Here is a 15,530-nt window from a genome sequence, read left to right as displayed (position 1 = left end):
AAAAAATCATCACCAATGTATTGCAGATTACAAAGAAGAAATAAACAATTAATTAAATGAGAAATTATTTAGTGGGAGAGTAAATAATTTCTTACATTTTAGCTGAAAGACCAAGGAGTCAATTCTTTTTATGTGCGTATAATGAAATCCTAGTTATTTAGATAGCTGTAGAACACAGAATAACAGCAAGAGCAAGCCAAAGAAGGATGCAGGGAAAGGTAGTAAGTGGTGTAGTTGTGTGTTGCCTTTGATAAAAACTATGTGTTGGAGTATTTAACTACAACAAAGCATACTTCAAACCTCAAACAAGAATTTCTGACTCACTTTGCACATATATTTTTTATTATAATTTGATTTGCAGGATTGGAATTTCTCAAGAAGCTGTTGCTACTTCCAAGATTTAAATACCAGAAAAAGAAAGTCCTTCGCTCTATCAGTCAACCACGGCGTGCTATATAGCAAAACAAACAAGGTTTAACATCCTCCCTGCACTGCCCACCAGCAATAAATATAACCTTCTCAAAGAACTCAAGGTACCTTCCACCACCCCACTCTCTACCAAAGAAGTTCTGATTTTGAATCCTCAAACATACACGATGGGTCCTCTGTAGTAGGTGGCAGAGTTTTTAGTGAGAATACTAAAATGAGTTTTTAATGAGAAATTGTGCCTTTTGCAACTTCTGCCTTCTCTACTTATTGTGTGACTTTGAGCAAATCATTCAACCTATCTATACCTTCATTTCCTCATCCAAAAAATGGGTATAATAATAGAGCTCATCTCATACTATTACTGTGATAACTGAGTCAATACATACAAAGGACTTAGAACAGATTGTCATATCAAAAAAAATTAGCTATCATTATTATTATTGTTATTTACCCTCGCTTCAGATCCGGAGAATTAGGAAAATAATATAAAATCTTAGAAGGCCAATGAAGCCACAGTGGGGACCTGGAGAAGGGGGCTTAGAAAAAGTGGCTTAGGCCAGCTCTGCTTCAGGCTGTGGTAGAGAAAGTTTTGAGTTTTCACACCATCCAACCCAAACTACAAGGGAGGGAGACAATTCATGGATTTGGGGCCAAAGGCCTGGTTATACATAAAAACTGTACACTTGCCTGGCCTGTTATTCCACCCTGAACAACCTAACATAGCAGAAGTCTGGAGACTGGAGATTTTGAGTTTCAAATCTCTTCTTCTTATGGAATGAATTGAATTGAATGGTATGAGGAAAGACTCAAACTCACTTCCATACTCAAAGTGACTTTCTTTTAAGGCTGTGACTTCACTCAAAGTCAATGAAGATTTTTAAGAAAGTACAATCAAAGCAACTAACAGGTTTAGGGGACTGTAGAATCAGAATGTTTAATTTCTTTAATATTTTTACCTCACTTGCTTCTGGAAATGTCATCACTTCTCACTTCATTTTATCACCTATACTTATCTGGAACATATATATATAGTGTATTTTTTTCCTCTGAAACAAGTACTTTATAAATAACAATTATCTGATATGCTTTCAATTCCTCCCATTTTGCAGACTAGGGCAGCATGAAATAATGCAACAAGTAGATATCTGGACTTCACAATGAGAAACTTCTAGTTCAAATCTGATCTGCTCCTTAGTAGCTATGATATGGAAGAGGTTTTTACAACGTCTCTGATTCTAATTCTTTATATAAAAAGTAAAGATAATAAGAATTGTTTTGCAAGGTTCTTATAAGAATTCTAAAAATGTCTGTGAAGACCTCAGCTTAATATATTTTAGCACCTACCATTGGTAATAAGTGGTTTGCTTGTTTTCCTTACCCTTGAGATTTTATAAACCCTGTGTATAAGTTCTTACACTTCTTTTCTTACACAAAGCTAAATATATTTGACATATTTAGATATACTGAGAGAGCTGTAGAAATGTATAAATATAGTTTTGTGAAGTGTGTTTCTGTTATGCTTAGACAGTCAGGAAAACATGGTATGTGGTAATACATTTTTTAGTTTGGATGCATGACAAAACAACTAAAACAGGTGGGTAAAAATACTATGTAGCAAAAAACTGAATCTTGAAAGCTGAATTATGGGGTCAGCCTACAATATATTGAATGTGCTTTTTATACAAATTACTAAGAAAATAGCAAACTTGCCCTGGTTAGAAACTTTCTCTGTTATCAAGATTAGGCACGCACAAGACAAGCAAATAATTTCATCTGCAGACCTATTGCTGGATGATTTTGCGGATTAGTAATTTTTTTAAAAAGGGGGAGGGATTTGGGGAAAAGAATCCACCGTACATCATTCCCCTGTTTATAGGCTTTGTATTTGTGATGTAAATTTATTATTGTTTAAGTTGTAAAATTATGCCCACACATGGCAAACTCTGTAACTGAAAATGGAAGCAAATCCTCAAGCCACACCAAGCAGCAGATTTTCAGCTGACCTGGACCCTGCATTTGACTACAGAATGCATTGTTCTAACAGCTAAACGGCCTTCAAACATGGCCTCGTCCTTAGGTAATCGGGACAAGGAGATGGTCACAGAGGTTAGCTTTCTTACGTGGTGAATTAATCTTGCTTCATTGAGTTTCATGGCTCAGTCGGGGTCCCATTATGACAAGGTGTTCCTTCTGGTGAGGAATAAGCTGCTGACACCAAACAATTTCATCAATGTTTAAATCTTATTGTTGTGCCACGATGTCTCAAATATGCTAACCGCAGGTCTAAATCACAACTCCTTCCCTATACAGGAAACACAAATATGCGATATGAAGGAGAAAGATGGTCAGACAAGTCCCACCAACCCCAGTGACCAATTGGATGACAAATGAAAGATATCTGGAAGCTCATGGTGACAGTAAGATCTGCACACTGGGACACATTTGGGAGTCACTTATTGGTTCGGTTACTCAAAGAGCTCCACATTTAAATGTAACTTACACAGTGTGAACAGTGAAGAATTAAAGAATTCTGAGCCATGAGTTCAGCAGTATTTCAATATCTGGAGGAAAGTTTAGAAGTAGGAAATAGAAAAAAGAACAAAAGGAGGGTTTGTTTGCATTTTCCATGATACTTGCTATGAACTGAATTGTGTCCCTCAAAATAATATGTTAAAGCTTTAACAGTGTGGTGCTTAACAATACCTTAATGTATACCAATGTGATGATATTAAGATGAGGCCTTTAGGAGGTAATTAGGTTTAGATGAGGTCTTGAGGGTGGGGCCATTATGAAGGGATTAGTGCTCTTATTAGAAGAGACACCAAAGAACGTTTCTTTTCTCCCTCCCTCTCTCTTTCTCTGCCATGTGAGGACGCAGTGAGAAAGCACCTGTCTACAAGCCAAGAACAGGGCCCTCACCAGAACTTGACTATGTTGGCACTCTGATCTTGGACTTCCACCCTCCAGAACTGTGAGAAAATAAATTTCTGTCATTTAAGCTAGGCAATTTATGATATTTTGTTATGGCAGCCTGAGCTAAGACAACACTTTTCGAGAGAATGCCCCCAATTTTCCTTTTCCCCCTCCACAAATGCAGGCTTGCTCCACTTATTGTGCTGGGCACAGCTTCAAAGGCGGCCCCTCCGGCCCCCACCAACCCTTCTCCCAGACCTTTTGCCTCTCCTACTTGAAGTTTCCCTTGCTTTTTACTCTTTCTACCCTTTTGGGTCCTGCTTTCTACTTCTCAAAATGATAGCAGTTTATCTGGTATCATATCCCCTCAAAGGAATTAGCAACTTACAATAAACCTCCTGTTTCTAAGAACAGTTTCTTTTTAACCAGGAGTCATCACAATGATTTTTCTCTGAGAAGAGACTCCCTAACTGTGGCTATTTCTGATATTGTGACAACTTATCTGGAAAGACATGCTTGGGCAAAAATACACGTGGATTTCAAAGTCATGCTTCACCAATACATGAAACCAACTTTAGTTGTACTGATACTCCTGGATCAGAAATTTATTACTGAATATTTTTCTCCCTTGAGTCTATTACCTCCAAGAAAGATCCTTTTAGGCTTACATGAAGTCAAGAAATAATTTATTTAATACATATATTGGTGTGTATCTATATACATTGTAATACAAAAATAATGACATCATTTTAGCACTTTGCTTAAAGAGAGTTTTCACAATCATCAATCCTTTCAAACTTTGCAATCATTAAATGTTTGTAACATAAGTAATGCTGTAAATAGTTTGAACCTCATCAGGAAGTTCTCAGCAGGAAATAATGAGTTAAAAAAGGGAATGGATACAAACCATTTAGGGCTGAAGAAAGTGTATAGTTCTGAATTTTAGTAAATATTCAAATACACATTGAAATAATAAATTAATACTCTCAAATCCTACTGTGGCCCAAAAATAGTACAGAAGTCTCCCTGAGGAAGGGCAGAGAGATGGAGAAGTGGAGGCACTAAGTCCTCAGCATCAGAGCAGGGAGATTCAATTCAGGTGACCCAAAGAATAGCAAGAGCAGAGCTAGCCCTACAGGGAAGGGATTGGTCACAACTCGACAACAGAAATTAGAAGTCATGCTACAGTCCCCACAAGAGACTAAGGGAAAACCAGATACCAGAGCAGAAGACTATCTGAATCCTGACCACCCATTATAAAGGTTAGGTAGGAAGGCTGAAATCCAAAGTTCACTTCAGTGCCCCTTGTACCAAGATTTTCCCAACCCAGACACTACTTGCAGAGCCACCATTATCAAGACACTCTTAATAACCGAGAGGGAGTTAGAAAGCAAGATCTCCAATTTCTTCTAACTGGCTAGTGGCTTCAGGGGGACTGAGCAAGCAGATAGCAAGTGACAAATAGCAGCTTGGCCAAGCCAGAGGCAGCAGAAATTGACAGGTATGTTATAACCTTCATTTTGCAGAAGATGTAGCTAAGGTCTGGTGAAATTAACTGACTTGTGTAAAACCACACAGCCAGGAAATGACAGGTCCAAAAATGCAACCCAAAACTGAAATATTCAATCCTGAAAGACTTGTTTAGCACAATGGAACCATGGAGCAGCGGCAACATCAATCTGGAAATTTGTTAGAAATGAAAAATCTCAGCCCCAGCCAAGATCTACTAAATAAGAACCTGGTTTTAACAAGATTCCAGGTGATTTGTATGCATATTAAAATTGGAGAAGCACTGCTCTATCCTGTAGTGCTGCTCTCCTTTTCACACTGAATTATTTATTTTTTTCTAAAGGAATAACACACAGCTTATAAATCAAGAGCAAAAATGCTTTATATCATCAGAGAAAAAGAAATTCAGAGCAGGAAGAGTTCAGAGGAGGCAAAGAACTTCCAGCTGAAGAGATCTGGAGGCAGTGCATTTCACCTGATCGTTGACAAAAAGGTAAGATCTGCACAGGCACAAATGGGGGACATGGGGGTGTTCCCTACAAAGGGAACAGGATAGTGAAAACATCTAAGGCAGGAGAGTGTAGAATACTTAGGAAGATGGCAGGTGGTTCTGTGTGGCTGGGGCATAGGATGATGTGTGAAGAGCAATGGAAATACATGCTTGAAAGAAAAATAAGGGACAACACAGGGGGATTACTAGATGGCAGGAATTAGGGCTCTGTTGTGTAGGCAGTGCCATACAATTGAAGGGTTTTGAGCAGAGGACTGACAGGCTCAAAATCAACTTTTAAGAAAGCTCATTTATATCAGGTTGCAGAAATAGTGGTGGAAGACCAAAAAGGAAACTAGAAGTCTAGTAGAAGGTGAAAGGTAATAAAAGACAAAACTTAGGGGCAGCAGTGGGGATAGAGAGGAGAGGGAAGATTTAAGAGAAGTGTGGTAACTTTTAGCTACCGCAGCTCACAGGCTGTATGTAGCTCACTTCCTTTAGCACCCACTTAATCATGTCACAGTGCCCTATAGAGGTAGCATCATACAGCACATCTGTCACTAAAACACAAGTAATTAAAACCCAACAGAGCCCCTGCTGTGTCTGACCCATTGTAAATGCTCCAAAATTTGCATTGAGTATTGCCGAATATTGCCAGAAGGACATCTCTCTAGGCAACAAATCACATGTAGCCTGAGAGCCAAGACCTGAAAAATTTATTCTCAATTTGGCAATTGCTGCCTTTGATAGAATTCTCACCCTTCATAGATTTCTTCAATCAAAGTGGCATACAACTCAAAGAACCACAGAAATTTGTGTTCACATTGAAAATTGTCCAATTTAAATAACCACTGCAGCAAAGTCTCTCTCTCTCTCTCTCTCTATCTCTCATCTCTGTCTCTATCTCTCTTCTCTCTTCTCTCTTTCTCTCTCCTCCCCCCTCCTCTCCCTCTCTCCTATAAATGTAAAAACTCATGAAGAACAACAATTAGGATTATTTCTTCATTATCTCTAGACCAGGGTTTCTCAACAGGGCAGTATTGACATTTTAAGCCAGGTAGTAGTCTGTTTGGCAGGGGGACTATTCTGTGCACTACAGGATGTTTAACAGCACCCCAGGTCTCTATTCACTAGATGTCACTTGCAGCCTGGCACCACCACCAGCCCCCATCCCCACCCCCAGCCCCACCTCCACCAGTGTGACAACCAGAAATGTTTCCAGACATTGCAAAGGTCTCCTGAGAGAGCAAAACCACCCCCTGATGGAGAGCCACTGCTCTAGAGCACACTAATTTGCAGGCACATAATTCACATTAAGTAATGTCATGAACACAAGAGGCCTGGGATCACTTGAAGTCTCAGAATCCTGATGTGCATTTCTTTGTGTTTATTATTTGGTGCATTTTAATTTAGCCAAACCAGTCCCACTAAATTTTACTATCTAGTTGATAATATTCTAATGAATTTTCCTAAGTGTCCCACAGGAAAATTCAGAATTCCAAGTTTTCTTGGAAAGTGTTCACTTTGCACTGGAAAATAATATTTGAGTTCCATGCCATCAGGACACAGACTGCCTTGCTAAGATATCTTTTTTAAAAGGCCGTACAAATATAGCAAATTTAAAATCTCAACAAGAACTCTAGAGCAGTGAGTAAAAACAAGATAGAGGACTACACCCAGCATAGAGGAATTATAGATACCACAGGGCTGGGGAACTTGAGAAGAAGTAAGCAAGGTCCCATCAACACGCCTTTTCATCAGATTTGATTCCCAAAGCCTCAAGCCTAAGGTCTTTTATCCAAAACTTTAAATACACTTCAGCAGGAGCCAAACCACACAACTGAAACATTGAACTTCATGTAAAGTGAAACCCGGAGACATTTTGCCAGCTCAGACTAGAGCCGCAGTTACAAAGATGTCCAGATCAATCAGAAAGTTACCGTGGAAATGAGGTTTTCAGCATTTCTGCATTTGCCAGCAGTGGTTAAGAAGTCTTCAGTCACACATTTAAGCTCTTGAAAACATAGACTCCTTTGGGATTCTACAGTGCCATTCATATATTCTTTTTCTGTTTAGGGGGGCACTGAGTTAATACTGCAGCAGATCTTTCACAGTTATCTAAATGGTGATACACTTAAGAATTTGGAAGGAACAGCTGCAGATAATTTTTCTCTAAAAAACTTAGCTGCACTATTATAATCCATTTCTCATTATATTTGTGCTATTCAAATCATGCATACCCGTAAAATCTCAGAACCACAAATAAAATAACAAGAGTTGAAAAAGCATAATGAAATTCCATACTCCCAACTTGTTTGTACAAGGCAGTTGCAAAAACATAACAGCTCTTATTTGTCTCCCTGTGGATCAACGTCTATATAATTATTCTGGTAGACATTTCTCCCCATCATATAAGACGAGCAACAAAAGACAAATACTCAGAAAATAAACAAGCAACTATGGTACTTAAATGGACATTCGAATGCATGGACAAGGCAGATAAGTGACTGGGGTAACCTCTTCGTGTGTGGTCATGATTATACACAGGGTGAGGCATGGAGATGTTACCACCTCAATTTCCACTAGGAAAAAAAAATGTATGGAAAAAGAAATATTAGTAGCCACTTCAATAGATTGTCTCCATTGCAGGTTTACTGTTTATTCATTTGAGAAACAGTTCTTGAATCCCTATTACCTGTGAGACATGTTTCCTGGCTTTAATAGATTATGGTATAAAGGAAAAATAATAGATTCATTATAATGACCTGGTCGATAAGGTGTAAGAATAATAAGCACAACAGAAATTTTAGATAAATTGCCATGGCAATTTAGAGGAAAAGGAGATTAATTCCTGCTGTGGGAATAAAAGGAGGCTCCTTGGAAAAGAACTTCAGGACCTAGCTCAAATGCATTCCTGTAGGAAGCCCTCACAATTTCTGCTGTTGAAATACTTCCCTGAGATACTTTTTCCAAATTCCACTATAGCTCTGTCGTGGGGAAATATCTATCTGTGTACCCCACTAGACGAAAGCTTCCTGAAGACCATTGTGGGTCTTTGGCATGTTTGTATTCCCCTGTTGATGCCCAGCACAAACCTTATCACCATGCCTATCATAGCTACTCAGCAAATATTGTAGATGTGACCTGACCCGAAGAATGAGATGTTGTGGTGAATGTTGCTATCATTTACATGATTCTGAGAAATGGAAGCTTGCTGCCCCTTGCTTCTTACCTGGCCTTAGAGTTCCCACAGTTCATCATCAGCAATTAAGAACACAATCCCTAACTATTTTATTTAGAAGGAGACATGGTTACCCTGCACCCTAACACTCCCCTTCCTCACATCTCTTCTCCCCTTTACTCACTTCCCCCCTGGGGAGATAGAGTAGCTTACTAATCTGATGAATTTGGGAATAACTGGGTTTTTTCCCCACTTTTTTCCTCTCAGGAGCTAGCTGTTGGCACAGGTCTGCCCCAACATGAGGAGGTCTATGTCCAGCACTACCGGGGAATGGGTGGGAAAGTCTGACTAATCCCGAGATTCAATTTATAGACAACCTGAGTCTCACTGCAATCTACTTCTTCCAACGAACCTTTGTTCTTGATAAAAATTATTCTTTGTATTCTGTCCATTCTTAGTAGAATGTAAACACCACATTACCAGGACTTTGTGTCTGTTTTGCTCAATGACTGTATCCCAGCTTCTAGAACAATGATGCCTGGTGCATCATAGGCAGTGAATAAATATTTGAATATTTGTTGAAAAAATTTGTTCAGAATCTAGTCAAGAAAAAGGGTGCTGTTTATTGGTCCCTGTCAGAGACTCCAAAACTACCTCAAATAGATAGATATTTTACAAATGTTTACTAAGTGAATGAATGAATGATCCCTTCACCAATCACAGCTTCTATATATTTGCAAAAATCTCATCCTATTCATGATATTTAAAAAGATACATGGTTTAAGACATGAATTTTTCTATGTCCTAACATAATTGTTTTATTTAGCTAAAGAGAATGTCGAACTTTTCCTGTTAAATTACATAACAGGTGCTCACTGCTAACAATCTGATTAACACTCAGGCCCAGTTCCAATTTTTTACCTGTGGAATAGATTTAGCCAGCGATACTTGTTCTCCTAGTCAGCTAATCAGCTGTGTCCTGATGTGCTGCCAGGATATAAGCTATCCAGAGAAAAATAATACGTGTGTTTTTAACTAATCAGGGACCTGAACTCTATTGTGTGACTCTAATCTAAAGGTTTCCATTTTGAACATAAGTAGTGAAAAGATAGGAACATGTACTTTTAGAATCTGACCTTCAGCAAATAATGATGTGAAACAAGCTTGTTATCTTGATGTCTTCTTGCTTTTGTGTAATTTGCTATTTAAGAAAAAAATGAGGAAAATGGAGACAAGAAAAATTACTTTTTTCTTCTTTGGAAATGAATCTTAAAGTCGTTTTGGTAAGTTAAGATCACAATAAGTATCCATGAATGAGTGTATTATCAATGAAAAGTGTTTATTATAGTTAGATTAATTTAAGATCATTTAGTCTAATCTCATGTTTAGATGAATTTAAGATCCCATATGAGCAAGAACTCTGATGCAAGTGCTCTATAAGGTCTTCATAAATTTCAAACTGACAAGACAAGGAATTCCAAGACACAAATAAACAGCAGAAAGTATGTTTAATGTATCTAAGTATCACAGTGGTGTCTGGTCACCTAATTTAAAAAAATGATTCTAACAAGAAATGCTTTTTGGCTCAGGGTAACAAGGTATTTCCATTTGATTCTTTCCCCACCCCTCATAATAAAGCATTTTAAATCAATCATGTGTCTTCTCAAAACGTTGAGAGTCAAATTAAGTAGCCAAAAATTTTCACCACATCTATAATTTACTTAAATTACAGAGAAGTATGAGGAGATAAAATAAAATAAAGAGAGAAGGATAGAGTTAGTTGTATGGACTAAATGAATGGAGAAAAAACATTTGTCGGTTTGGGAAATGAGCACAGAGCAATAACTAGCAAGGAACAGGATTACGGCAGTAAAATGGAGAGAAAAAAATTGGATTCTAGAGTTAATCAGAAATGAGAGCATAGGAAGAAGTACGAGGAACAAAGGTAAAAGAAACTCCTAGAGTAATGAGTCCACTAAAACTGACCTGCGAGAAGTCTTTCCCATCCCTTACCTCTGCAGCATTCCTTGGGAAAGGCAGTACTAATCAACCTGCAGCAAAATCATTTACGGAAGCAGTAGCCTTTGCATCTGGACTTATCCTTCTAGTTCATCTGTTCCTTGCTGTGACTCTTCCCATCCTCTATGTTTGACACTAGGACTCTCATTGTGCTTAACAAAGACAGAAATGAGATTGGGCTTTGGCCTTTGTGGCAGATTAAAGATGTCTCTTGGAACACTTGCTCTTGGAACCCAGCTACCATGTTTTGAGAAAACTCGAGCATCCCAATGGAGAGGCCCAAGCATCCTTTTGGAGAGGCCCACAGGCTTCAGCCTTATTTCCCAGCTGAGCTACCAGCCAACAGCCAGCACCAACTTGCTAGCCATGGAGGACGTCATCTTGGAAATGGATCCACCGGCCCCAGTCAAAGTGCACCAGCTGCATCATGTGGTAAAGAAAACAGTCATCCCCACCAAGTCTTGCCCAAATTTCAGATTTTTAAGCAAAATGAATAGCGTTGTTTTAAGCCACTGATTTTTGGTGTGGTTTATTAAGAGCAGTAAGTAACTGGAACAGCCCTCCAGCAGAATGTGCACATTTCATATTAAGAAAGCATTTCCGAAAGTAGGTAAAGGTTGAAGGAGGAAGGACATTTTAACCCCTAGAAGAAGTAAAGAAATGCTTTCTATCTACCCATCTATCTGTCTTTCTCTGATCTTTAAGGTCCTGTCCTTCAATCTTTTGTTTTAATATTGTGAAAGAAAAAAACAAAATAGACTTCAGCCAGAACCTTCTGTCCTTGGTTACATGTGGTTTGTTGACTCATATGGCTCTTTGAGGCCTCAAAACATTAGAAACAATGACTAAGCTAAACAGCTGAAGAGGTGCTCACACGGACTAGTCAGTTTGCTCCTGGGATGCCTGTTTGCCATTTGTAGCTGAAGCCTTCAGAAGTCTTATCTATAGAGGTGTGCCCTCAGAGGATGTTTAAATTGACCAATTTTGATCCTAAATAGCTAGTTGAAGAAATCTGTGTGAGCCACTTTCTAGACATTTGTTTGCTCTCTTTACTAGTTATCAGTTCAAAAATCAATGGCAAGACAATAAGAATCAAGCTAATCTGGTAAATTCTTTCCATAGCTTGATGGCTTGTGTCTATAGAAACACTTGCCTCTCTACCCCAACACATGGTACCATGAGCTTTCTCTGTCATGGCATTTTCCACACTCTCTGTACCTGGAAAGAAAAAGCCAGGCCTCAGTCTTTGTATGCCCAGTTCTTAACAGGACTTGGCATATTGTAAGTGCTCAGAGTTTGTAAGTAAACTACTTAGTAAAATGAATAATATGCATATTTAAACACAGCTTAAAGTTGCCCCCATATGAGCAGCAGACACCCACAGGAAAAACAGAAAAGTAGCTTTTTTCCAGAACTTTTCCATTGGCTCTTTCTGAACACAAACATGAATCCTATCCCTGACTCAATGCATTTGGATTGTACTTAGATATTCAATTTTGTGATTATGACCAAAGCACAGTATTTATTATGGGTAATATTTAATTTTTAAAATTGGGGCTAGAGATGCTTCATGCCAACCAGAGCCAGAGGACAAACTAGACATGTGAGGAGGTTAGACAAGGAGTCAGCATTTAATGGGTTCTTGGCTTCTGTTTAGACTTCACCTTTCATAGGTAATAATATTTATTGACCAAAGAATGGGAACATTAAAACTTTAGAACATTTTTCAATTGAAGAAAATTTTATTTCTTTTTTTTTTTAATTTGCAAACCTTTATTTAGACTGACCAAGAAAAAAGAGAGAAGACAGAATTACTAAAATCAGAAATAAAGCAGGGGCACGGTAGCACAGTTGTTTCTCCCACTACTCTGGAGTGAGCTCTGAGGAGAGAGATCTCCTCCTCCTCAATTCTCCACTGGTGACTCTCCCTGTGTCACTGCAGTTGGGTGTCTGACAGGCTGCCTGCACAGTAGCTGTGTGTTTTTGCAGCAGCCATGGCTGTGGCGGTGGCTGTGATGCACCACCCGTGAGGAAGTGGTGTTTTTGGCAAGCTCCTTGCCTGTTTCCCGGCAGGGGATACTGCCTGTGACTCCTGCCTAGGACCCCAGGCATGCCCTGTTTCTTGTCTGCTTTGGGTGAAGGGCACTGGCCCATGGCTCCTGCCTAAGGACCCCAGGTGGACACACTTGACATCAGTTCTATCAGGGACACACGGATGGGCCGTTACGCCCGCCTGCCCAAGGACCCTAAGATCCGGGAAGTGCTGGGTTTTGGGGGCCCCGATGCCCGGCTGGAGGAGAAGCTGATGACGGTGGTAGCTGGGCCAGACCCGGTGAACACAACATTTTTGAACTTCATGGCGGTGCAGGATGACACAGCCAAGGTCTGGTCTGAGGAGCTGTTCAAGCTGGCTATGAACATCCTGGCCCAGAATGCCTCCCGGAACACCTTCCTGCGCAAAGCATACACGAAGCTCAAGCTGCAGGTGAACCAGGATGGACGGATCCCAGTCAAGAACATCCTGAAGATGTTTTCAGCAGACAAGAAACGGGTGGAGACCGCGCTGGAGTCCTGTGGCCTCAATTTCAACCGGAGTGAGTCCATTCGCCCTGATGAGTTTTCCTTAGAAATCTTCGAGCGTCTCCTGAACAAGTTGTGTCTTCGGCCAGACATTGACAAGATCCTGCTGGAGATAGGTGCCAAGGGCAAGCCGTACCTGACGCTGGAACAGCTTATGGACTTCATCAACCAGAAGCAACGGGACCCGAGACTCAACGAAGTGCTGTACCCACCCCTGCGGCCCTCCCAGGCCCGGCTGCTCATTGAGAAGTACGAGCCCAACCAGCAGTTCCTGGAGCGAGACCAGATGTCCATGGAGGGCTTCAGCCGCTACCTGGGAGGGGAAGAGAATGGCATCCTGCCCCTGGAAGCCCTGGACCTGAGTGCAGACATGACCCAGCCGCTGAGTGCCTACTTCATCAACTCCTCGCACAACACCTATCTCACGGCGGGACAGCTGGCTGGGACCTCGTCGGTGGAGATGTACCGCCAGGCGCTGCTGTGGGGCTGCCGCTGCGTGGAGCTAGACGTGGAAGGGGCGGCCGCCCGAGGAGGAGCCCTTCATCACCCACGGCTTCACCATGACCACCGAGGTGCCCCTGCGTGACGTGCTCAAGGCCATTGCAGAGACCGCCTTCAAGACCTCGCCTTACCCCGTCATCCTCTCCTTCGAGAACCACGTGGACTCGGCGAAGCAGCAGGCCAAGATGGCTGAGTACTGCCGCTCCATCTTTGGGGACGCGCTGCTCATCGACCCCCTGGACAAGTACCCGCTGGCCCCAGGCATCCCCCTGCCCAGCCCCCAGGACCTGATGGGCCGCATCCTGGTGAAGAACAAGAAGCGGCACCGGCCCAGCGCGGGCGTCCCCAGCAGCTGCGTGCGCAAGCGGCCGCTGGAGCAGAGCAACTCGGTGCTGAGCGAGAGCTCCGCCGCCACCGAACCCTCCTCCCCGCAGCTCGGGTCCCCCAGCTCTGACAGCTGCCCAGGCCTGAGCAATGGGGAGGAGGTGGGGCTGGAGAAGCCCAGCCTGGAGCCTCGGAAGTCTCTGGGTGAGGAGGGCCCAAACCGGGGTCCCGATGCTCTGGGACCTGCTGACCGTGAGGATGAGGAGGAAGACGAGGAAGAGGAGGAGCAGACAGACCCCAAAAAGCCGACCACGGATGAGGGCACAGCCAGCAGTGAGGTCAATGCCACTGAGGAGATGTCGACACTCGTCAACTACATTGAGCCTGTCAAGTTCAAGTCCTTCGAAGCTGCTCGAAAGAGGAACAAGTGCTTTGAGATGTCATCCTTCGTGGAGACCAAGGCCATGGAGCAGCTGACCAAGAGCCCCATGGAGTTTGTGGAGTACAACAAGCAGCAGCTCAGCCGCATCTACCCCAAGGGCACCCGTGTGGACTCCTCCAACTACATGCCCCAGCTCTTCTGGAATGTAGGCTGCCAGCTTGTCGCACTCAACTTCCAGACCCTGGATGTGGCGATGCAGCTTAATGCAGGCGTGTTTGAGTACAATGGGCGCAGTGGGTACCTGCTCAAGTCCGAGTTCATGCGGCGGCCGGACAAGTCCAGGCAGAAAGGCTAGCCCCTATAACTACTTTTTAATTATAATTTATTTCCTTGGATTCACTTAACTAGATTATGTAATTGAACTTTTTTTTCTTTTGCCACCTTCTTATAACTCACTTCTATGTACACTCATTTAGAAAAAGGCTTATTTTGATTTACCCTTATCAGGCAAGATTTAGGAAATTGAAATGATATATAGAGATGTCCATTTTCTTTCTTTCCCTATTTTCTACTGAAAACAACATCCTTTCCAACAATTATTTGATAAAGAAAAATAATTCTGATAGGAAATTCTTCTTTGTTGTAATGTACCGATCTTCTTTGTAAGCAACACAAAAACAGTAGCATTAACTTTAAGCAATTTCTACAAGAATATTTTCTTAGTCATCACAGTTTTGGAGGCTGGGAAGTCCATAATCCAAGGGGCATATCTGGTGAGGGCCTTCTTGGTGGGGGCTCCCTACAGGATCCTGTGGCAATGCAGGGTATCACATGGGGAGAATCAGAAAATTTTATTTCTAAAAAGGTGACTCCCCTTCTTTTTATAACAGAAGTCTGAATTTTTGGAGATAATTTCCATCAAGGAAAAAATGAAGAGATGATATAATTTTTAAGTTTTATGATTCTTTCATAAGGAATGGTGAAAGTAATTTTAATAGATTTTTCTTTATTGCTATAAATAATTGCTTCAAATTTTGTCTTATATAACACTAATATTGCTACCCAAGCTTTCTTTTTGTTAGTATTGTCCCAGAACATATTTTTCCATGCCTTTAGTTTTAAACTTTATGTATCTAGTTGTTTTATATGTGTGTCTTATAAGCATCACATAAAACTGGATTGTTTCAATCCATCACATAGAC

General features: G+C 41.1%; 1 protein-coding gene across 1 annotated transcript; it reads left to right on the top strand.

Annotated features, from left to right (window-relative positions):
* Nucleotides 1-10,745: 10,745 nt before the first annotated feature.
* LOC134384179 (1-phosphatidylinositol 4,5-bisphosphate phosphodiesterase beta-3-like) lies at nt 10,746-14,683 on the top strand. Its single transcript, XM_063105778.1, is given in 3 exon segments — nt 10,746-10,973; nt 12,718-13,628; nt 13,630-14,683. Coding segments are annotated over 3 exon segments (2,193 nt in total).
* Nucleotides 14,684-15,530: the final 847 nt, after the last annotated feature.

The sequence above is a fragment of the Cynocephalus volans genome, chromosome 8 (assembly GCF_027409185.1).
Source record: "Cynocephalus volans isolate mCynVol1 chromosome 8, mCynVol1.pri, whole genome shotgun sequence".
Lineage (NCBI taxonomy): Eukaryota > Metazoa > Chordata > Mammalia > Dermoptera > Cynocephalidae > Cynocephalus > Cynocephalus volans.
This window is presented reverse-complemented; position numbering and strand designations above follow the sequence as displayed.